Source organism: Castor canadensis, chromosome 18, assembly GCF_047511655.1.
Source record: "Castor canadensis chromosome 18, mCasCan1.hap1v2, whole genome shotgun sequence".
Taxonomy (NCBI): Eukaryota; Metazoa; Chordata; class Mammalia; order Rodentia; family Castoridae; genus Castor; species Castor canadensis.
Window position 1 is genome coordinate 42,729,211 of NC_133403.1, and position 23,684 is coordinate 42,752,894.

Consider the following 23,684-nt stretch of genomic DNA (forward strand, 5'->3'; position numbering starts at 1 on the left):
GGGGTCATGCACTAGACCTTGAACCAATCACTGGGGCAACAGGAATGCCAGGTGCTGATTGGCTGTGAGCCAGAGTACCTGGCCTCATGTCTGGAGCTGGCGGTAGGGTCAGCCCTAGCAAGAAGAATGTGGCCTGAGAAGGGTCATGGGTCAAGTTCTCCAGAGTGGAAGAGAATCTGAGTCCATTTGAGGCCAGCCTTACCTGACCTGAGGTGCCTGAGCTAGCTACTATCCCTCTAAGTGAAATAATAAGGTATTCTGTCCTCTCCCTGGTGTTTTCATAAACCTTCAAAAATGATTTTCAAAGTCTGTGATGACAAATTAATGTAGAAATTAGATAAACTTTAGGCGTCACTGAACAGAGCATGATCTAAATTACTGAGTTCAGTAACTTCTTCCGTCATGCTTCACCTGCTGTTCCAATAACATCAACAGCTATCAGTTTGAAGTATCAAGTAAGGTCAGATGGATTACTGCAAATTGAATAGCCAAAAATTGCTTGTTTGCCCCCACTCTCCATAAAAGAGTTTACAGGAGTGTATTTTGGGGAGCAGTCAACCAGAAGGAAATCACTGTGCTGCACATGGCTTCTTTCTCTCCTGTCACCATAAGCATTCTCATTTTTCTTCTTAGGGCAGGTGGTAGAGCCAGCACCTACCGAATCACCCACACTGTTGGGTCATCTCTGCTGTTGGGTCTTGTGACAGCCTGCATGGCCTAAGCAGGCTTGAAATTTCAAGTCATTCATACTACAGGTTCCAGCCAGTGGCGTGTTTTAGAGAAGTGTGTGCTATTGATGAAGCTGGAGAGAATATCTTCTTGGGAACTGCTAAATTAACACTCCTTGTTTGTCCTGGAAATGGCTTATTTTGGTGTGACTGGCTTTGAACTCAGGGCCTTTTGCTTGCTAGGCAGGCACTCTGCCACTTAAGCCACAGTCCCAGCCCTGGGTTGATTCTTGAAATCAAAATGTGAAACCATGTTTTTCAGGGTGTGTAATAAGAAGGATGACTACAAATTATGATTCCTATTCCACATTGGGAGATACAGGCAATAGGGAATAGATTTTTCTTAAAAAATTATGTTATTAGTGTTGTACTGGGGGCACATTGTTACAGTTACAAAAATTCTTATAATATATCATAGTTTAATCCCCCCTCCATTATTCTCTTTTATGGGAATGGCTTCTTTTGCAAATTGAATTTGTTAGGCAAATGTGAAAACATCCCACTAATTTCCTCAAAGTAGTGAGGGATTTATTTGTTAAGGATTGAGCATTTCAGTCCATACAGATGTAAGCCCAAATTACTTCTTCTTCTTTTTTGTCATGTTCCCAGCAATATAAAGGTAAATACTTGTCATTTTGTGCCTTACTTCAGATTCTCTTGAAAACAAGCCCTAATAGTGACTCTTGAAAAGATTTCGCCTCCTTTCTAACCCCTTGTCCCTATATGGATGTGTACCTCTGGAAATAGAGGCTTTGGATAGTAGTTAAGTTACAGATCTGAGAAGACCCCGTCCTGGATTTACAGTATTGGATGGCTCCCATAGCTGCCTTCCTTATGGGAAAAAGGGGTTTGACGATACTCAGGGGAAATACAGAGCAGGAACCCACATGAAGATAAAAGCCTGCAGAAGTCAGAGTGAGGCTTCAACCAGTCCAGGAACTCCTGGAGCCATCAGAAAGAGCAAGAAGCAAGAATGGATCTCCCTAGAGCCCTCTGAGGGAGAGGGGCCTGGATGATACCCTGGTTTCAGACTTCTGGCCTCTGGAAGTATGAATGAGTATGTCTCTGTTATTTTAAACCACCAAGTTTGTGTTAACTTCTTATGGAAGCCCTGGGAAACTAAGACAAGCCCACTGGTGTGCTTCAAGACTCAGGCAAATAAAGGGTACTGTCGCATTTGATGTAATGTGGCTGCGAAGACAGAAACAGATTTGCAGCCAGCAGTTTCATTAATTTGAGTCCTGGAACACTTCTCACAATTACTAGGGAAACACTGCAGAGTTACTTCACATTATAATAAAATAGCACACTGCTTATTTTACATATTAGTCTTAGAACTGATGTTTAGCAAAGAAAAGAGGCCGAATAATTTATCAAACAGATTGGCTTCAGTGTTGACATCACACGTAGGGCCTTGGCAGTTGAATGGGACATGATTTTCATACAGTTCTGCTTTCTGCTGCCTCTTTCAGCCTTTCTCAAAACTGAACTTGAGTGAAAAAAAAAAAAGGTAGTTTTCTGTCAGTTTTCCCTGTAAGGATATTCAGCCTTCTTTTTCTTACAGGTTTCTTTTTTTTTCTTGCAAGTTTCTTAATTAGACAAGCTCTTCTGAAGTGACTTCCAGGTTTTGAAGGGAAGACAAAGATGCAGGATTAAAGGGACTAGGGACCTATTTGTGTCCTGTCTTTTCAAGAAGGTAATACCCTGCTTTGCCCTCCTCCTCCATCAGATCTACCTTCAGCACTTTCCAGTGTAGACTCTGCTTGCTCTAACCCGGTGGTAGTTAACTTATTCAAACAATTTTGCAATGTGGTAGACTGAGGCATTGAAAAGTACACACAAAAGCATGCCCACGGGCGGCCGAGTGAAGTGTGATGCCATGTGCTAAGGGGCGGTGTGTACAGAGCTTGTGGGGACTCATTTGGGGAGGTGGTTAATTCCCAAAGAGGGAATGTCCTGTCAGAGGCTTCCCGTGGGAGGCAACGCTTGACTGGAGCCTTGAAGGTTGGGTAGAAGTTCCCACCAGGAACAATGGGAACTGGGGTAATACACCCACTAAGGAGCATTTTTTTGAGCAGCTCCCATGCGGCTGGGCATTGAATTGCACTGCCTTAGTTGATACTTGTAACTGCTATAGGGCAGTTACCGGCCACCTTTTACAGATAAGGAAACTGAGTCAGTATGAGTTCAAATGACTATCCTATGTGGGACTTGGACTTGGACTAGACCCTGTCCTCCTCTAAGCTCAGCCCCAAGCCACTGCATCACGTGTCTGATTCTTCGAGGCAAAAGGGACGTTAAGAAAGAGAAAAGGTCAAAACCCATGAGCAGTGCTGGGGGCAGTGGGGCATGCCTGTAATCTCAGTCCTGGGGAGTCTGAGGCAGGAGGATTGCAAATTGGAAACCAAGCTGGACTACATAGTGAGATACTGTCCACAAAACAAAACAAAGCCCACAAACAAACAGTAAGTAAAATAAAACCCAGGATTAGGGAAAGTGTAGGAGTTTTATCTCCCTTGTGACAGTATGTGACACCAGTGCCATGCCATGAGAACATGGTGAACCCCCTCAGCGTCAGTTTCTCCACTAAATCGGATTGGAGGCAGTCCTGTCCTTGGTAAATGAACCTAGGTGGACCCCTTCTCTTTCCCTCCCCTTTCCTCTTTGTCTTTTCCCTTGCTTCCTGTCTTTTCCGTCTGAACAACTATTTATTGACTAGCAGATTCTGGGGGTACAGTAAAGGCCACCAGAGAATGAGGTCTAATTTTTAAATGCAGTTTCCTGAGGTATAATTCAAGCACAGTGAGGTTCTCCCAGTTTGCAATTGAACATATTTTATGGTAGGTGGGCCAGTTGGTTCATGTGAAGTCCAAGAATTAATTTTGATGGGTGAGGCAGATAAAAAGAAGTAAATAGGTCATCTAATTTCCAAATTGCACAAAGTCCTATTAACTAAAATAGGGTAATAAGGAGCGTTACAGCATAAGAGAGGCTATTTGAGAAACACCCTCCCTCTGAAGATGGACGACACAGAGGAGCTGAATCCCATATGTGGCAGAGGGCAGAATGACTTTCAGGCGCTGATAGTACGTTGTTCTTAACAAGCAGAACTGCACTGTGGTTAAAGGCGCAAGCCCTGGATTTTTCTGGTTTTGGTGCTCGGTCCAGCACTTGGTAGAATAATCTTGTGGGGAGAGCTTTGTGCCTATGTTTCCTCATTTGTAAGATAGGAGTACTAAGAGCTCCTCAGCATAGATTTGTGACGAGTTAATGTTTAATGAATAAAATTTGCAAGTATAAATAATGCCCTACAGCATAACTACTCCATAAGTGCTTTCAAGTTTTGTTCTTTTTCGCTTGTGTATATAACAGTGCCTTGGGTAGTTGCTGAACAAATGCTTTCAGATATGGTACATCCCAGCAGGAGGCCTGAGTGGACATGACAGCACTTAGAGTCCCTAGTGTTGCTCCCTATTTGGGGGTGCTCTGCCTGGTGTCCCTGCACCATGAAAGTTGGATTCCATGAATGGCTGAGCTCAGCCTGCTTTCACCACACAGCCCCAGAATGCAACAGTCAACAGGCCTAGGCTCGGACAAGCAGGTCCCACTGTGGGCACACAGGACTTTGGCTTGTTTATGACAGAAGGCCTTAAACTTATGGCTTGTGAGGTCTAAGTCTTTCTTAATGCCTCTGTTTCTGCCTTCCCTTGGCTAACTCTCCTAGTTTTCTTTCTGTTTGTCTCCTTCCATTTGTCTATGTTCCTCTGCCCTTTTCTCAATCTGTCTTATTCTATCTTTTTCTCTCTGTCTCTCGCTCCATGTCTCATTCTTTCTCTCTTTTTAGGACCATACCTTCTCTTCCTCTCTCCCATTTTCTCTTCTCCTTTCTCCCTCATCTCTTTCATGTTCTACTTTTTCTACCCCGCTTGCTTCCCCATCTTCTTCTCCCTTTCCTTTCCCATGCATTCATCCATTTGCCTGCCCACCAGCCCACCCATCCACTGTCCATCCATCTATCCTTCATCCATCCATCATTCACTCATTATCCATCCATCCTGCATTCATTCATCCACTGATCGGTCCATCATCCATCCATCCACCTATCCATCATCCATCCATCCATCCATCCATCATTCATCCATCATCCATCCATCTACCCATCACCCATCCATCCATCTATCCATCATTCCTTCATCTATCCCTCATCCATCCATCCATCATCCATCCATCCATCATCCATCCATCCTTCCATCTATCATCTATCCATCCATCAACTCATCCATTCATCATCCATCCATCACCCATCCATCATCCATCCATCCATCAACTCATCCATCCATCTATCCATCATTCCTTCATCTATCCCTCATCCATCCATCCATCATCCATCCATCCATCCATCCATCCATCATTCATCCATCATCCATCCATCTACCCATCACCCATCCATCCATCTATCCATCATTCCTTCATCTATCCCTCATCCATCCATCCATCATCCATCCATCCATCCATCCATCCATCATCCATCCATCCATCAACTCATCCATCCATCATCCATCCATCCATCACCCATCCATCCATCCATCCATCATCCATCCATCATCCATCCATCATCCATCCATCCATCAGTCATCCATCCATCATCCATCCATCCACCTATCCATCATCCATCCAGCCATCATCCATCCATCCATCCAGCCATCATCCATTCATCATCCATCCATCCATCTAGGGGCCAGGCTGAATGGTTAGCCACCAGCTGGAGCTGCTCACTGCAGTCACCAAGGCACCAGCTAGCCTAGAGTAACTATCCAGAAGGGTGTATTCATATTTAAATAACGTTAGCAGTAAGGGCTTGGGTCTCAGTACTGCTAATGGTTTCCTCGACCATCAACCCACACTTTAGATTTTAATTGAACAGACATAATTTGCTTGCTAGTCCTGTGGCAACTGGAAGTTATGTTAAATTTTAATTTAGTTCAAGCAGGATGTGATTTTTCCCCCGCCCCAGACAACAAAGAAACACTCTTAATAGGTTACAGTTGTAATTAAAGGAGTGCTAATAAGGTAGAGGGAGGAATTAGAGAAAAAAACACATGTAATTATTATTCAGTGTTGGAACTGGATGTGAGGATAAACAGGACCCTGCTGAATTGGGGTGTACATCTGGAGCCAGACTGGAATGCATTCTCGTGCATTTCATGTTTCTCTCTCTGACACTTTCACATGGTCTCTGTGACTCTCCTTCCTGAGATTCAGAATTCTCTTTCTCTTTGCCCCATCTCACTCTATCCATCTACCTTTGTTTAAACTTGTGTGTTTTCTCTGTCTTCTGATTTCATCCTCTTTTCTGTGACCTACAAAATCTGCATGTCCCTGTCTCTGTGTCTCTAGTTCTGTCTGACTCTCTGTCTTCCTTTTACTCTCCTCTCACTCACTGTGGGGAGTTCCCAGTCCATAGAATCCTCAGTTCCTCCCTATTGGTCAAGAGTCTGGGGTTCCTCCCCCCATGCAAGGTCTGATAGACACTGCTGTCCAGATTTGGCTTTGATCAGCCTCTTCAGTTGGAGACTGGGGCCCGATCACTCACAGGACACCATAAGATCACGTTACTGCTTTCTCACTCAAATTTCCCATGCTCTTGTGTTGCTGTGGTATGTCACAGTTCTATTGAGCTACCAACACAGCAAAGATGATAATGATTGCCTCCAACTCTTGGTAATTAACTTCAATTACTATGGCAGTGGGCGGGAGTCCCACCATGTGCTTTGGAGGGTGGTTAAGAGTTTGTGCTTTGGGATTGGGCAAATCCCATCTCAGTAGCTGAGCAGGTGGGTGACTTTCGGCAGGTAACTTCCTATTCTTGAGTCTCTATTTTCTTTTTTGTAGAATGGATGCAATAAAGATGCCTCCGTGTGGGGGCAGCTCTTTGTCTTTCAGCAGGGATTTTTCCTCTCGTCTCCATCACCTGCCTGGCCTCTGGGCACTTGTGTTTCGACTCCACTTCTACTGGGTTTCCCCAGTCACTCAGCAATACCATGATTATTTTTCTTTAATATTTGGTCTGTTCCAAAGCCTTTTCCTACCCCTGGAAGCTGAAGGTTGGATGTTACTGCCCACTTTACAGAAGAGATTATCTCTGTCTCAGAGTCACCTAGGAAGTTGGTGGCAGCAGCCAGATTCATTTGACTCTTAATATTCGCCTGTCCTGCCTTCCTAGCACTCAAGAGTGGGGTCATGAAGGAAAGAGGACAGGATCCGAGTCCGATTCCAGTGATAAAAGGAATGTTGCCATAGGGTTATGTCTGCGGAAACCCACGAGGGCTAGTAGAAGCACAGGGGAATTCTTTACAGGGAAGTCACATGTTCTGGGATCCAAGGGCGAGGAAGGGGCAAACATGAGGAATGACCTGGAACCAGCCCGGGAGTGCCATAGGAAGCTCTGTCTACCTTTCATCTCTGCCTCTCTGTTTTAGGAGGGCAGGATTGGGCACTATGAAAGGCCCTGAACCCAAGTCTGGCTGCTGCCACCAACTTCATAGATGACCCTGAGCTGGCAATACTCTCTTCTGCAAAGTGGGGCAATAATATCTTGTTCTGCTGGCAGAAAATACCAGACTACTAATTCTTAGTTTGTTTTTCTCCCTTTCTGGAAAGAAGTCAGACAGAGGCTGGAATCTTTTAATCCTCATTACAACCTTTTCTTTTTAAATTTAAGGAAAGGGCTCATTGGTTTAACATGGGTCATTGCTCATATCTGGACCAACCAATGGTAACTGGTGATTGGAGAGATGAGTTTATTTTGTATAAAATGGTGACTTGGTGCCTTGTCACCATTACCATGGTGATGGGGAGAGGAGGAAGAAGGTTTCCAATGGGAGATAGCCTCCCCTGGGATGGCTATAGGAACATTCAGAAATGATTGAGGTCTTACTTTCCCTTAGTGGCCCAGGAGGCCATGGAGGAAAAAACATGGTTCCATTTCCATAACCTGCAGAGCCCCTGTGTGTACAGAGAGCTGAGGGGCTCGCCTCTTTGTACACTGCTGTGCTGGACATACAGCTTACTGGCTAGTGACCCCAAATTGCATCACTTGGGTGTGCCTCACCACCTACTGCTCTGAACACCTGTGTGACAGGCCTTGCTCAGCACCTGGGAGGAGCTGCTGGAAGCTTCTCCTAAACAGCTTCCTTTCCCCGCAGAGCCATCTGGGAGATGACAGGCCAGCCCTTCAACTCGATTGTCTGAATGCTTTCTTGTTTGAAACAATTCTTTTTGTGTTACCCCAGAAAGAGCTGAAGGCTGAAATATCTTACTGCTTTGTGGATAATAAATAATCAAACTCCATCAAGTGTTGGGGGGGTGGCGCTGGCTGATTACAGAGTTATGGAATGCTCAACAATGGGATTGAAAATCATTATTTCGGTTGGAGCCAATGTCCTTGCTCGTTTCTGAGTGAAGTTTACATCTGCCTTGCAGTTTTAAAAATGAGAAGTCAAAGCGTCTGAGAGTCGAATGTGGTCAGAATTAGATTCCTACTTACAGGCTAATATTCCTGTGCTGGGTCCAGAGGGTGGAGATCCTACACCTCAGCATCACAGGCAGAGCTCACAGGGCGGCCATGACTTGGGGCCTTCAGGCTACTTGGCTGTTTCTCCTAAAATCAGGATTCATAAGTATAGAACATCTGTTTAAAGGTTTTAAAAATTCAAGTTTCTCTAAATCCATCTCTTACCTTTAAAGCTTTCTTTTGAGTTGGGCAAGGGAGTGGCACTGTGAAGTCCATTTCACAGGTGGGGAGCTGAGAGGACCAGAAGAGCAACCAGGACGGTGACTTCCGCATCCAAGTGCCTTTGTCCCCATCCTGGCCCTGTTGCTTAGCAACAGTGTGATTCTGGCCACATTACCAAACCCTTCTGGGTCTAGTGCCATCATTTGTACAGTGGAGATGAAAATGGCCATCTTCAGTAGGGATGTTTGAAGATTAAGATGTTAATGAGATCAGTTAGTATGTGTCAAGCCTCTGCAGCACCCCTGGTAGTCTTCCTGAGAGCTGTGGCTATCAGATGTTAATATATATCAAAGTGTACATCAGTATAAAGATACATTATTGTTAACAGAAAGTTCATACAAATCATTTGACCCATTTCCTGGGACTTATCTAAGTGTTTAAGAAGGATTAATTGTCATTAATTGTGTCAGCTAGGCACTTATCATATCCTGTATCATTTTGCATTTACTCATCCATTCATCTTTGCTGTTCTTTTGGTTCTTTTAATTATACCTGCAAGACTGAGTAAATGCATTTCATATACACCATCACTAAATCCCCTTAATGTTAACATTCACTCAACACAAACACATCAGGTGATTTTAATGAAATGTTGGAGAGTAAGTCACACATACAGTGATCAGTTAGTCTGTCAATACTTGAGTGTGAATTTCCCCAGAAGTCTTACATAAATAGAATGAAATTTCAAGCACAAGAAATTAATGCCAATACAGAGAAAGATACCATCCTGGGCTTTGTTCAGATTTGATCCATTGTCCTACTCATGTACATAACAGCAACAAAGTTTTTTTTTTCACTCAGGATCCAGTCCTGTATTGCACATATATTTTTGCCAAGTCCTGTAATCTAGAGCAATCTCCCAGTCTTTTATCTTTTTGACTAGATTTGAAAAGCACAGGGCGGCTATTTCTCGTAATGCTTCATAGCTCAGTATGTCTGACATCTCCGTTACTGGACCCAGCTTACACTTCTCAAGCGATGGTGGGTCCCCTTCAAGGCCCTGTGTCTAGTTCTCTTATTAGTGTTGTTGTCTCTGATAAGGCTAAGATGAGGCTATGTATGCCAGGTTTGGCTACCATGAATTTGCTTGTTTTCTTTTTGAAATTAATCTGTCTCTTGCACAGAGATATTTTGACACTGCAAATATTCCATTTCTTATCATACTTTCAATCACAGTAGACTCCATTGATGATTCTTGCCTGAAAAAACTACAGCAAGCAATAAATGGTGGTTGCCAGAAGGTGGTATTCTAATTTCATCATTCCTTTTACATTTATTCGTTGGAATTCTAACCCAAGGACAAAGCTTCTTCTGTCCCTTGCTTGTTTAATCACGACAGTCTGGACTTGTGTGCTTATTTTATTCTGTAGATTATAATTCACTGTGTGATAATTTACTGTGATGGCATTGGGCGTCCCCTTCCTGGTGTCTCTTGTGTCCTTTTGACATTTTTTTGAGCACTTTGCTATCTTACAGTTCCACAAGACATTTTAGGCTCATACTCTGTGCTTTCTTTACCTCAGCCTATAAAGCAGACATTTCTTTAAGGAGCCCTGCTTTCTTTGATTGATGAATGATATTTAGAAGTAAAACCTGAGCAATAGGTGTGTTGACTGCTAAATGAGTGTCAATGTTTACATCTAAGGCCTCTCCATGAACAGAGCTAAGGAAAAGCTTCATACACATCCACACCCCCATTACACACACATAAACACCCCACACAATCCCCAGTTCTTGCTGGTCCTTCCCAGTCTAGTTTGTGTTCACAGAGTTCACTCCATTTCTCTTCTCTGTTTCAGAACTTGCTTTTCTGGCAGTGAGAATTCTGCCTTTCGTTAGCCAGCAAATATTGCTTGCTCAGTCCTAGACTACTAAAGCAGTTTTAGAATTGCTAACCCATACTGCTGTGGAAAACAAACCTAACCAGAGTTCAGTATACATTCATAGTTATTTTTATCTTTACTCTGAGAATATATGGTCAAAATAATGCACTAAAAAGTTATTTGCACCAAGCCTTGTATGCACATATGAATAATAAAAGAAAAAAAAAGTTATTTGCAACTCCTGGATTTCAGGAGCTTAACACAATGGTGGTTTGCTGCTCACAAGGCGTGTTCCACAAATGTCAGCCAGGGGGCTTTGCTCTGTGTGTCTCCCTTGGGCACACAGGCTGATAGAGCAGCCAGTGTCACATGGCAGACAGAGAAGGCGTGGGGTCTTCTGTGTTTGGAACTTCTGATTTTAAGAGAGTGGATCATCTCCTTACCGCCCCATAGGCCATGTCAGTCGGACAGCCAAACCTAGACTCAAGTATGCAGCACCATCCAAATACAAGGTGTGTCCAACAAGAAAATTGATGGCAAATTTTATTTCTCTCCAGAGAAATAAGCCTTTCAAAAAATCTCTTAAATCCTTGGAAGAAAAAAAAGTCCCTATTTTGCAGTTAAGGAAAGTGAAGTACACAGCCCGTCCATGGATCTGATTCATTGTTTATCCTGCTGCAGAATACTTTATGCTGTGTGCATGCACCGTGCTCATTGGGCCAGTCCCCATTGCTGGACATTTAGCCATGTCTACCGTTTCCTACTGGAAATGATGCTGTCACGAATATCCTGGAACACCCGGCCCTGTGTGAGCACGACTTGTAGGTGGAATTACTGAGCAGTGCGGTAATTGTCAATCAGAGAGTCCTTGTGTCTGCCATTTTTTTTGATAAAGTAAAAATAATATATCAGACGGCTTATGAAACCCTTTTCACATTACCTAGCACAGAGAAATGCTGTGTGTGGGAGCTGTTATTATTCTCTGCCCAGGACTTTGTTATTGGTACACAGCTGTAAGATACTAAAGTCTGGGCTCTGATTTTCTCTATCACTTTGATGTTTTCTGTGGGTTATTCACTTGATCTGATGAATGGAGCTTCATATATTCAACATGGAAGGAGACGGAAGGAGTAGTTGCCACCTTCCCTTCTGTTTTTTGTTTTTTGTTGTTGATACTGGGGTTTGAACTCAAGGCCTTACACTTGCTAAGCAGGCACTCTATGACTTGAGCACAAAACACACAAAAATCTATTTTTCTTTTTGCTGTAGTTATTTTTGGAAAAACTTGGGTCTTGTGTTTATGCCCTGGTCAGCATGGACTGCGACCTTCCTATTCTTCCTGTGTAGTAGGGATGACAGGCACCCACCACTGTGCCCAGCCACTGGTTGAAATGGGGTCTCATGAAATTTTTGCCTAGGCTGTCCTTGAACCACAGTCTTCCTGATTTCCATCTCCCAAGTAGCTGGTATTACAGGTGTGAGCTATTGTGCCTGGACTATCTTCTTTTCTTGAAAGAAGGTACTGGGAGCCAATGAATCCTTGCAGTTCTTTCTACCTCTGAGGTATCTACAGTGTTCAATTGGTTCTAAAGATTGGGAGCTAACAGAACTGCTGCTTAAGAAATCATGGCCACCCCAGCAACAAGAAGAGAACTGGCACTCTTAGGGGTACTGCCCCCACATCTATGGATTCTTCTGGTGGCTGTAGAGTATGAAGGTGTTACTCTCCCTGGTAAAACCAAAGCTGGCCAAAAAGGCTCTGGAAGATACCATGAGTACTATCTGCTCATTGGAGTTTCTGGTTCTGCGAGATCATTTCTCACTGGCATGACTTTAGTCTTGACCACTGTCTACCGTCTAGATAGCACTGAGTTCATCACTGACCCTTTGGTGTGGGTCTAGCCTTTCTGCTACTGTCTGTACTCATGCTCCCAGTGAGCAAAGTGCCAGAAACGTAATGTCTCACTATCCAGAATATGTAATCTTTTGTTTGTTTTTCTGTACAATGCAATGGTTTTCAGTATATTTACACCGTTCTGCAACCATCACCATGTAACAGCAGTGACTCCTCAGCCCCTCTGCCTCATTCCGTCCCTCCCACCCAGCAATCTGCTTTCTATCTCTATGGATTTGCCTGTTCTGGGCATTCCATATGAATGTAATCATAGAATGTGTGGCCTTTTGTGTTTGGCTTCCTCTACTAAGCACAGTGTTTTCAAGATCCATTCACGTTGTAGTATGTGTCACCTCATTCCTTAATATGACTCAGTACTAATTCTATTCAGCATTCTACTTGATGGACAGACAGTGATTATACAGAGATTTCCTTCGGCATCTGGAACCTCTTTTAGCTTTCACAGAGCCCAACATCAGCCAGAGGTAACAGTTGAGGGCCTTTGGTCTTTCCTAAACATGAGCACAGCTCAAAGTATGAACATGTCTGTCTGTCTATCTATCTATTCCCAGAAACATGTCACAGCTTTTCAAAGCCTCTACGGTCATCTCATTACCCATCTTTGCCCTTTAAGCTTTAAAAAACCATTTTTATTGGAGTACATTAGTTTCAGGGGGTTTCATTGTGACATTTCCATGTATGCTTGTAATGTACCTTGATCAGATACACACCTTCTGTCATTCTTCCTTGTGCCCCTCCCTTCTTAAAGTAATTCCAACAGGTTTCACTGTTTTGTTTTCATACAACCACGTTGACCACATTCATCTTCCTTCCTCACCTCCACTCCCTCCCCCTCCCACGCATACTCCTCCCCAAACGGGACCTGCATTATCCACTGCATCATGCAGCTGTGAAGTTAAACAATTGCCTGCAATTGCTTTTGACAAACATCTCTAGGGAAAAGGCTTTCCACACTGGGTGAGTTCAGTGTCAGGTCAAATACAGCCTCTCAAGGTGGGGGTCTTCCAGGGAACCACCAGATCAGTTGAGTAAGAACGAGGTTCTGAAAGATCTCTGGCTCTGTTCTTCTCTGGTCTTTGAGTTCTTGTAGCAATTGGTTTATACCCAGAGTTCTGAAGAAAGTTGACTTTGACCTTGTTTGCTAGTTCTCTTATTGCTTTTATGGAAAGAGAGTTTTCTAATGGCCTTACGCTGATGTTTTCTCTGATGTCACTCTAATGTGCAGCATTTTGAAGGTGCATTTCCATAAAGGAAGGTAAATATGCTTCCAGGGCACAGAACCAAGGGCTTCCACCAGTAGGAGCACAGAAGACCTGATGGATGGTGGACTGTGTTAGCAATCTTTGGCTCCAGGGCGTGACTCCAACGTACTATGTCATGGTGATTGCTTTCCCAGTGTGCCAAGAGCTGGCGGGGAGGGCCTTTGGGATTGTTGAGGGGCTGTTGAGGAAACATGGCTGCAAATTCTTTTTATTACTACATCATAAGCTTGAGTCAGTTATGATTTTCTATTATGAATTTTAAGGTCATCTCCCTTGAAACTCAAGTTTGGGAAATATATTGTTGTCTTCTTTGAGGCCTGTAAATTCTTACAGGGTACAGGCTGATGTTTAGTTTTTTTCTCCTTGCCAAGAGCCTACCATGTCCCCTGGCCTCAGGAGTTAAGACTTGTAGTTGCAAGTGACAAAAAAATTCCAGTTGAAACTGGCATTAGTAGTTTATTTTGTATATCTAAATTTCGAAAGAACCAGTTCCAAGTAGATTCAAGAACCCAGAAAATTTTCCCAGGAATTTACCTCTGCCATTCTTGTCTCTGATTTTCTTTGGTTGGGCTTCCCTTGAATCCGTCTCTGTGGACAAAGGGTTAGAATATTTTGATTGATCATTTTTCTGGGTCATGTGCCCTTTTTTGAAGACTATTTTGGGTAATCTGGAATCAGCATTACCCAACCCAGAATGACAAGAATTTGACAAATTGAGATAAATGATGAATGTAGAATCCACAGAGCTTCAAGTGGTCATCAGAGGAAGAGAGAAATCACACCTTATTTTGGGAGGAATTACACACAATCTCTGGGGATACTGGGAGGTAAGGAAAAGGAGGACTGTGGTGGCCAGCTCAGGGGTGCAAAGCTTATAATGTATTACTAGTTCCCTTTTGTTCTTTTTGCTGTTTTTCTTAATTTGAACCCCAAATGAAGCATATGTTCCTTATGTTATCATGCCCAGGAAGACAGGCAATCGCTTCTCAAGTGAACTTTACGCCAAGACTTAGAAAATATCAAAAAGAGCATGTGTGCTCTGTGTGATATATGTCTGCAAGATGGCGGGATGTGAGGGTGGGAGGGAGGGGGAGGGAGGGGGAGCTCAGGACCCTGACCTGGGGGATGAGAAGAGTCTAGATGTCAAACTTGATTATAAGTCTGGAATGGAGCCCCTTCCAACCCTGGAATCTCCTGTTTTGTGTAGGCTTCATGACTTTGTCCAATCACAACGGTAGAACAAGAGGTAAGTTAGACCTCCCTCCCCGCTCACTGGATGTGAGTTTTTGCTGACCTGTGCCCTCTTCTCTCTTACTCAGGACACAGAAGTTTTGAACACCGCCATTCTCACTGGAAAGCCTGTTTCAGTTCCTGTCAAGGTTGTGGGGGTTCAAGAGGATGGCTCTGTGGTGGATGTGTCGGAGTCTGTGGAGTGCAGGTCTGCTGATGAAGACGTCGTCAAGGTATAAGGAGAGTCTAACCTACTGGTCTCCAAGGGTTCAGTCCTTGTTGTCGCTCATTCTGTTCCCAGCGTGTTCTGTCTGAGCATCCCATGCTCTGAAAGCTTGGAAACCAGAATGACCTTACCAAGGAGAGAGTGCTTGATAACTCAGATGCACCTGGATTAGGAGGAGACTGAGCAAGAGATGCTGCTTTCATCTCCCTAAAAAAAGGGAACTCCCAACCCTTAGTCTCAAATGGAAATTCATCATCTCTCTCTCTCTCTCTCTCTCTCTCTCTCTCTTCCTCATGTTCTCCCTTCATGGGATAATATTTGCTTAACATTAGCAACCCACATATTACCTCAATTTTTGCCAAGTGTCTTTGCCCAATAATACGATTTACTAAATGTGTTTTCTTTAAATGTCTTGGTTTTTTGGAGCAGCTGGCTGGCTCAGCTGGTTAGAGTGTGGTTCTAATAAATGCCTCCCTTTTTTAAACTTAAAAATGAATTTAGGGTCATTATAAGATAATAAAATCCACGAGCTTGATGTGTTAATTTTTTTTGTTGATATACACGAAAATAAGTGACTATTAAAATAATTTTCAAAAGCTCATCATGTACCACCTAACTTAATTTGAATATAACTAGAGGGACGCAGCCCACAGTCAGGGAAATCTGGCCACAGAACATTGTTGTTGGATCATTCTCATTAGCTCTGTTTCTCATTGCAAGTTCTGCCAGAACTAGCCTAGGTTTTTAGTTTCTCTTGACAGCGTTCTGTATGAACTACCAAGTTTAGTGTTTTGCTGATTTTTTTCTTAGTACATTGGTGCAGAGACCTCAGAGAGAAAAGGCCCAAATCTTCAGAGTGACCCTTCCCCCTCTGGAGTCCTCAGGCCCAATTTATTCAAATAGTTTAGGAAAGTACAATAATGCTGAGTCCTGTCCTCCTTCCCATTCCGCCAGCTCTTCTTCAGAGGTTACACAACACTTGGTCTTAGTCTTAGGAACTTCCTAGTTGATTTAAAGCCTCCAATGTTCCCCTTCCCAGATTCTTCTCGCTCAGACACCCAATCCTTCTGGGTCCCCTCCCCCATACCCCAGCCCTTCTCCTTTATCTGAATCCACTGAATTCCTCACCCCTCCCCCCCACCAACCACAGCCACCCTCATCATCACATCCGGCTTCCCATCCCCCTGCCCCAACACAGAGAACCTTCCTCACCCAAGTAGCCATCTCCTTTGGCCTTGCCTCCCACACCCTCTGCTCCTCCTACTCCCTGCCCTCCTACATCCCCAATAGCCTCCCACAATCGCTCACACCGCCCTTTCCCACCCCAAGGTGGGGCAGGCTGGATGAGGACCGTTTCTTCTCAGTGTGGCCTGCATGAAGCTGAGCTTTAGTCCAGAGAAAGTTTGATAAGGAAGAACTGACGTATTTATGTATTTGTGAGGTTTTATTTAAAAAGTAATGGATCTGTAGGAAACTCAAGTTTGGCATAGCTTGTTTCTTGGGTGTGGAACATGAATCCTCCCTGTAGAAGAAGGTGACTCGCTTCAAACCTGTACACACAGCCCTGCCCCGGGGTTCCTGGGGACCCTTGTATTCTGTGGCCTTAGGATTATCCAAACCTAAGGCCTTCAATATTCAGAGATTACACAGTCAAGTCATAGGCATTATTTGCACAGGTGTAAAACACTGAGGAAGCACTGCCCCTTGTTGCCTTCATTGGTGTCCAGCTTTCTCTGTCCCCCATCATTCCAGAAGGGAGACATGATGGTGGATGTGAGGTGGTGACTGTGTGCTGTTGCCATCATGGGCTCAAACAAATGACTCATTCTTCAGTTCTCTAAGCCTTTGTCTCCCTCCCTAGGGCCTTGCTGCTGCTCTAAAGAATCCTACTCTAGAGAGGCAAGTCCAAGTTCTTGGATTCCATTATTGCTGTACACTTGGTTGTCTCCACTGCACAGAACTGTACTAAAAATGTCCTCTGCCTATCCTGAGGGATGCAGCGCTCTTTAAGATGATAGGTTTTTGCTTGACTGTCACTGCTGTAGCCTCGTGAAGAAGGGGAATCTTCTAGCCAATGACCCTCCACTCTGCAGAAATGCAAAGCTGAGTCTTCAGATCGCCCAGCTCAGGGCTGCACTAAGACAAACTCTGTGGCAAATCCTGGGACTTGTGTGACTGGAGGGGATTTAATTAAATGGATGTGACACATTTGTTATTGCCTCATTGTCAGTATTTGTAATACGTTTTTCCATGACTCCGAGATGAATGGAGCTGTCCATAGAGCTGTGTGGGGGTCACAGTCATCCCAGGGGCAGCCCCAAACATTGACACAGTCATTAGCACCCTCTGGAGAACCCCCTCCCAACCGCTCATGGAGCTGTCACTCAGTCACTCCTCCACCGTACAGAGAAAGCTGTGGGGATCCTTAGAGAGAAGCTTGCAGGGTTCACCGAAGATACTCAGACACCGGAAACTCTGTGCATTGGGCCTGTGACTTAGACAAGCAAGAAAGTGTGAGTGTGGGAAGATGTAAGTTGTGGTAATAAACAAACCAGTTAGCTTCCTTGACCTGGGATTGTATGACTTTCACAGGACAGGATCTGAGGACATAAATGTTTTGTTTTTAAAAAGTCATTCCAGTTTTTTGCTGAAATGTTGGCCTAATTTGGTAGGATCAATGTCAAGTTTGAAGCTGATAACTTCTTTTAAGCTCTAAAACATACAAAACAAGTAAAGGATAGAGCTTAATAGTTGTGTGTGTGCAAGAAGCTTTGGTATTTCTTATTAGTAGTGGGATCCCCCTTTTGACGGGCTAATTTTGACAAGGCTGCTGCAGGCCGAGGTGGTTTTCACCAGCAAGTATGATTCAGTAGTGTCACAGGAAGGCAGGCTGCAGGCCCGATATGGACCACAGGGGTGTGTGTGTACGCACAAGTTCTTATTTTTTTTCTTGTTTTGTTGTCATCGTGTGAAAATTGGAGAACTCACCTAGATATCTGGCTCTCCAACTGATGAAGAATCACAATGTCAAGTGGCTGTGGGGTGCCATTACTTCCTGTGAGCCTCACCTGGAGGTGAACAGAGACTGACCCTATCTCCTCCAGCACACTGCAGTCTCCACCATTCCCTCTTGTATCCTCCATGGAGGCTGGAGGGCACTTGTCACTTCATGTCACTTTTGTGCTGCTGGTTTTCTGATCTTAGATTTCTGAGGAAAGTGAGATATTTCTTGTACTCTTGGCCTCTTAAAAAAAACAGAAAGCAACAAGTGGTATCTGTCACTCTGACAGAGAATTCTGAATCTCTATAAACCCTCAGAGGAACACTGGAAAATTGGATTGTGTTCTGCCAAAAACTGTGTGGGGGCTGAGGGCTCTTGAAATCAAATCGGGAGAAAGTGCAAGTGCTCAGCCTGATGATAAGAAGAGGCCCAGGGTGAGGTGAAGAGGGAGATGTGATAGTGCTTTCCTGTCTGTCAAGGGCCATCGTGTGGAAGGTGGAGTGGATTTGTGCTTTTTATATTCCAAAAGTGGAAGCTGAAAGGGACCATTTTTAGTTCTATGTAAAGAAAAGGACTGGGGAGGAAGGAGTCCTTCGGTTAAACTTTCAGATAGATGACGTCGGTTCAGATCTTGACTCCACATTCCTTAGTATTTGACTCTGGATGAATTGCATCTCTGACCTCCAGCCTCTGTACCTATCAGTGGGGACAGTAATGACTTGGTGGAAAGTGTCGTTCCATAGAGTCTTTTCCTATTGCCATTGGAGAAGGTAGAACTGACAATAATTATAGTAATCCTTGAAACCTCTCTAGAGAAGATTTGAATTTTTAGAAGTTCAAAAGACAGTTGATTTTTAAAAAATGTTTTCTTTGCATTTGAGCTGTGGGAGAATTTCCTAGGGCAGGAAAGGGCAAGGTTTAGTTCTGAAGGGACTGTTGAGAAAGTCTGGATAAGGTAGACATCTTTCATGTCTGCTGGTGAAGTCTTGTCTCGTGGCCTTCCAGTTTTTCCGAGCACATGTAATTGAACTGCTGTTTCTTAAATCTGTGAGCGATCAAAACCCAGTGTGGAGTGACTAAATACGGTGTATCTAAAGGGAGATACGGTGCTTGACCTGTCACACATCTGTCGCTGATGGATCTGTGTATTTACACTGGTATGTGTGCACCTGTGCAGAACTATAAATCCCATCTCTGCGTGAGTGTAAGGTCCAGAGTGTCTGTCTTCTGTTCCCAGTCCTAAGTACAATGTTGGGAATACAGTAAGTATCTGTTGAACACATAAATGAATGAATGACAACCATAAAGAAGAATGAAATTCTGTCATCTGTGGGTAAATGGATCAACTGGAGACATCATCTTAAGTGACGTTAGCCGGGTCTTCTCTCATATGTGGAAAATAGACCCAATACAAATACAAGCAATATTACGAAAAACAGGTCAGGTTAAGGGAGGTTACCTATGAGAGGGAGGGTAAAAGAAGGAAGTTAAGAAGGTGAATATGGTTGATGTGCTTTCTATACAAGAATGAATATAGAATTTTTAAACTTGTTGAAATCACCATAAGAAGGGGACCAAGGTAGAAAGGAGAAAAGTAGAGGAGATGAACCAATTTGGGTAATAGTACATATATACATAGAAATGTCACAAGGAAACTCCCTGTATAGCTATCTTAAACAAACAAAATGTCATTTTGGTTTTTATAAAAACAGAGAACAGGAGGACAGATGAGGTCCTGCCTGGTGGGGGGAGGGGTGGAGGGGTGGGGGGCGGTGTTGGTACCAGCAGGAGTGGGGAGGAGGTGAGGAAAGTGTGGAGGAGGTGAATATGGTGCAAATACTGTGTACACATGTATGTACAAGGATAATGAAACCCACTGAAACTATTCCAGGGGTGGGGTGGGGATAAAGGAGAATGTGATATAAGAACTTTTGTAATTGTCACAGTGTACCCCAGTATAATAATAAAAATGAATGACTGAATGAATGCTCTGGATTCCTGGAGACAGAGACCACTACACCTGGGTGGTTCTCTCAGGCTTACGGGAACATCTCCACTGAACTTTCTGTTGCTCAAAATCTTCAACGAGATGGAAGGTCCAGTGTGGCAGCAGAGACTTGCCTTGGGTGGAGATGGGGCCTGATCTAAGTATTCTTCTATTCTCAAGTGTGTTTCTTATTCCAGGAATATTTACCAGTCATCTGTTCACAGAGGGCAGTGTACAAAGAGCTCTGGGAGCTACAAAGTTATGGTGATATGAATTCTGCCCCTAAGAGTTTCGTACAGCTAATAAATATTAATAGGTTACATTTCTTAAGTGCCAGACATGATGAGGGCAGTAGCAGTACTGGCCCATTTCACAGCAAGCCTTTAAGGTAGGTGAGGCTATGATTTGAAGTTTACGTGTGAGAAAATTGCATACAGAGGGTGAAATCACTCACCTGGGCTCTGGTGGATGGAGAACTGGAAGTCCCTCCTTTCGCTGGTTCCAGAGCCTGTGAACCCATCGAGCGTTGAGGAGGGTGGGGACACCATCAGGGAATCAGTGATAATTGTTTTCAGAATTTGCAGAAGACTTTTCTTTTATCAGTCTCTTATTGTCACGAAAGGCCGGCTGGTGTCCTTTTGCTCTGTGTCATAGAAATCACTGATAGGTAAGGAGCGGCTTCCTTCATGTGGATGGCCCCGAGTTCAAGAGACCCACAGGCCGGCTTTCCAAACCCAGAGGCTTGTAGGTCTAAGCTCTGGGCGTTAGCAGTTTATGGCTGTAAGCGTTCAAAGCTGGAGGCCTATCGCAGTCGTGCTCCAGGCAGGGGCTCATTGCTCTGGGCCTGAGTGCCACTTCCCAGAGCTAGGGGTAGTCTGAGGTGTCAGGGTGTTTTATCCCTTGATGGCTCTCTTGAATGCTTCTAGTGACTCGCTCTGCCCTCAGCTCTTCCCAGCCTCTCACTTTCGGTAGTGTCAGCTTCTCTGCTGTCTCTTGCCTCTCAATCTTGTGCCATGTCTCAACGTCTTGGACTCTCACAGGTTCTGCCTCAGTCATGTTCTGGAGCACTCCAGCTGCCTCCGGGAGCCACGGCTCAGTGTGTCAGATTGCAGGGCCCTTAGCTCTCAGAGGCTTCCTGGGACTCCTAGCTACTTCTGATGACCTTTGATATTGGGGCTCTCACTCTCGGTCACGCTGTGGAAGTTTTCAGCTACCCCCTTGCTGTTGCTGCTGTTGTCAGGAATGAAAGGCCAAGGGTTTTGTTTTCTTGCACGGCTTGCTCTACCCATGGTAAAGACCACAAGTAGGCAAAAGACCATTCTTTGTTGTGACCTAGTATTGCAACACGAGAGGGGAGGGGGCAGTACATGTGAAAGAAACCTCCTAGGTTGCTTATCGTCAGAAAGGGGGCATGCCATGCTTGTGTTTCCATTGTAATTCTACCAGTCACAACCTTGCATATGCATGGCTTCCAATCCCACTAACCACAAGCCTTCCATAAATTCCTGTCAGAAGTCTTGTATTGACCAATCACAGGCCTTTTGCCAAGGTGACCCCCACCCACCATTCCTGAGTGAGAATAGCTGTGGTGTGTGTGTGTGTGTGTGTGTGTGTGTGTGTGTGTGTTTGTGTGTGTGTGTGCTGTGTTATCCAGAGTTCATGGAGGCGCCTCTTGCCATCGAGTGGAGACTTCCAAAGCTGCACCCAGTTGCCTGGAGCTGTCGTGACTGGAACAAGACCTCCCGAGTGGTTGCAGTGGTCTCTGTCACTGGTACGGAGTTTCCTCAGTGTGATTGTGGGGTGTCCAAAGAAGGGGCCACTTGTTTGAAAGCTTCCTGCTCAAGGCAGCAAGGTGTAAGGGAAGGGTCTGTTAGGTGTCATTCAAATAGCCAAATGGCCCATTTATATAAATAGCTTATATTATATAAATAGCTTATTTATATTATATTATATAATTATATAAATAATGTATAAATTATATAAATAGCTTAGCTTATTTAACATAAAAGAAAAGAAAAGAAAAGAAAAAACCCAAAACTAAAGGTATTTATAGCAAAGAATCAATATTCTGGAATTGAATTAATATTCTCAGCAGAGCTTAACCCCTCCCTACCTTAACACCCTTCTGAAGAGCAGGGTCCCTCTCAGTCTCATCATGGCTGCTGTAACAAATTGCCACAAATGCAGCTGCTTGACACATGCAGATTTATTACCTCACAGTTCTGGAGGTCAGAAGTCTAAGAGAGGTTGGTACGGCTGTGTTTCTTCTGGGCTCTTTTGGGGAGAATCCATTTCGTGCCAGTTCCAGCTTCTGGATGCTTCCTGGAGACTGCCCCTCCTGCCTCCTCTTATAAACACCCTTATCGGGCTCATGGATAATCCATCGCAAAACCCTTAATTGCATCTGCACTGTCCCCTTGCCACTTGTATTAGTTTTCTAGAGCTTCTGTAATAAGTTCCCATAAAGCAGGTGGATTGCAGCAATACATTACTCTCTCACAATTTTGGAGTCTGAAGTAAAGGTATGGGTGGGACCCCCTCTTCCTCCATGGGCCCTGGGGGAGGACCTGCCTTGGCCCTTCAGTCCCTGCTGGCTCCAGGAATCCTTGGCTGTGACAGCTTCACTTCAATCTCTGCTTCTGTTGTCATGTGGGTACTTACCTGGGTATCTGGGTCCTTGTCGTTGGATTTAGGGGACACTTTAATTCAAGGTGATCTCTTCTTGAGATCCCTAAAATTTCATTTGTAAAGCCCTTTTCTAAACAACATCACACTCACAGGTACTGGGGATCTGGACTTGGGCTTATCTTTCGGGGGCCACAATTCAACCCACTACACTGTGTCAGCCAGATATTTGCAGCTTCTCAAGATTAAGACATGGATTCCTTCTTGGGGAAGGAAGCTTTTATGCTCTTTACCACAGTTATTATTATTTTTTTGATAAGTCTCTTTAAGGGTCTTCAGAGGAAGGAAGGAAAGTGCAATTTCTATGCTGTAATTATGATTGAATCTTTGAGTACCTATCTTTCTACGTGATGACCTCATGTATTTATGTGTTTGCAGTTGTGTGGCAGTTATTTGTGGTTTCCAGAACCATGGAAGCCAATCGTGCACCATCAGCAGGAGATAAACTCTTTCATGCTTGTAGAGAAAAAATACAAGGTCATACAGACACAGAAGCTGGTGCCTCCCAACTTACTGCTGTAATAATTAAGTTTCCTGCCTTCCAGGATCAGCTGGACTCACAGTAATGAGGCGTTAAAAGCCTAATAAGGGGACATTAGCATTTTAAAGCCTTCCCTACTCCAGGGAAGAATCTTGTTTCCAAAGTTGGCCTTTCATTAAGGCAGTAGGTGCCAGAAAAAATATAGAATTTTCTGTTGCTTGCTGAGCCATGCGTGGGGAGCTGGTCACTAGATAAAGCCCCATGGGAAACATCAGCATCTTTGAGCAGGTGCTTTTCCTGGGTGAATGTGCAGCACAGGCTGTGTGAGCAAAGCCCCCGTAAGTGTCGGGATGTACAGAGGGGATGAGCTGGAGGTTGGCTCTGTTCTGAATGGTCCTTAGACACACTTGAGTTGACACCACTGAATAAGATGCATCATTCTTCAGGTGGAGGACACTGGCTAGGTGTGACGTGTGTGTAGCCAGCTCTGCCGGGACTAAGGTACATTCCTGTATTGTTGAGTATTGCTTTTGTTTTTGCTGCACTAATGG

At 44.2% G+C, this 23,684-nt stretch overlaps 1 protein-coding gene across 1 annotated transcript in view; it reads left to right on the forward strand.

Annotated features, from left to right (window-relative positions):
- Tmem132b (transmembrane protein 132B) overlaps positions 1–23,684 on the forward strand; it is a 318,583-nt gene that overhangs the window by 256,447 nt on the left and 38,452 nt on the right. Inside the window, exon 5 of the mRNA XM_074061397.1 lies at positions 14,843–14,986. Coding sequence (XP_073917498.1) covers positions 14,843–14,986 — 144 coding nt within the window. The remainder of the gene's footprint in view (positions 1–14,842; positions 14,987–23,684) is intronic.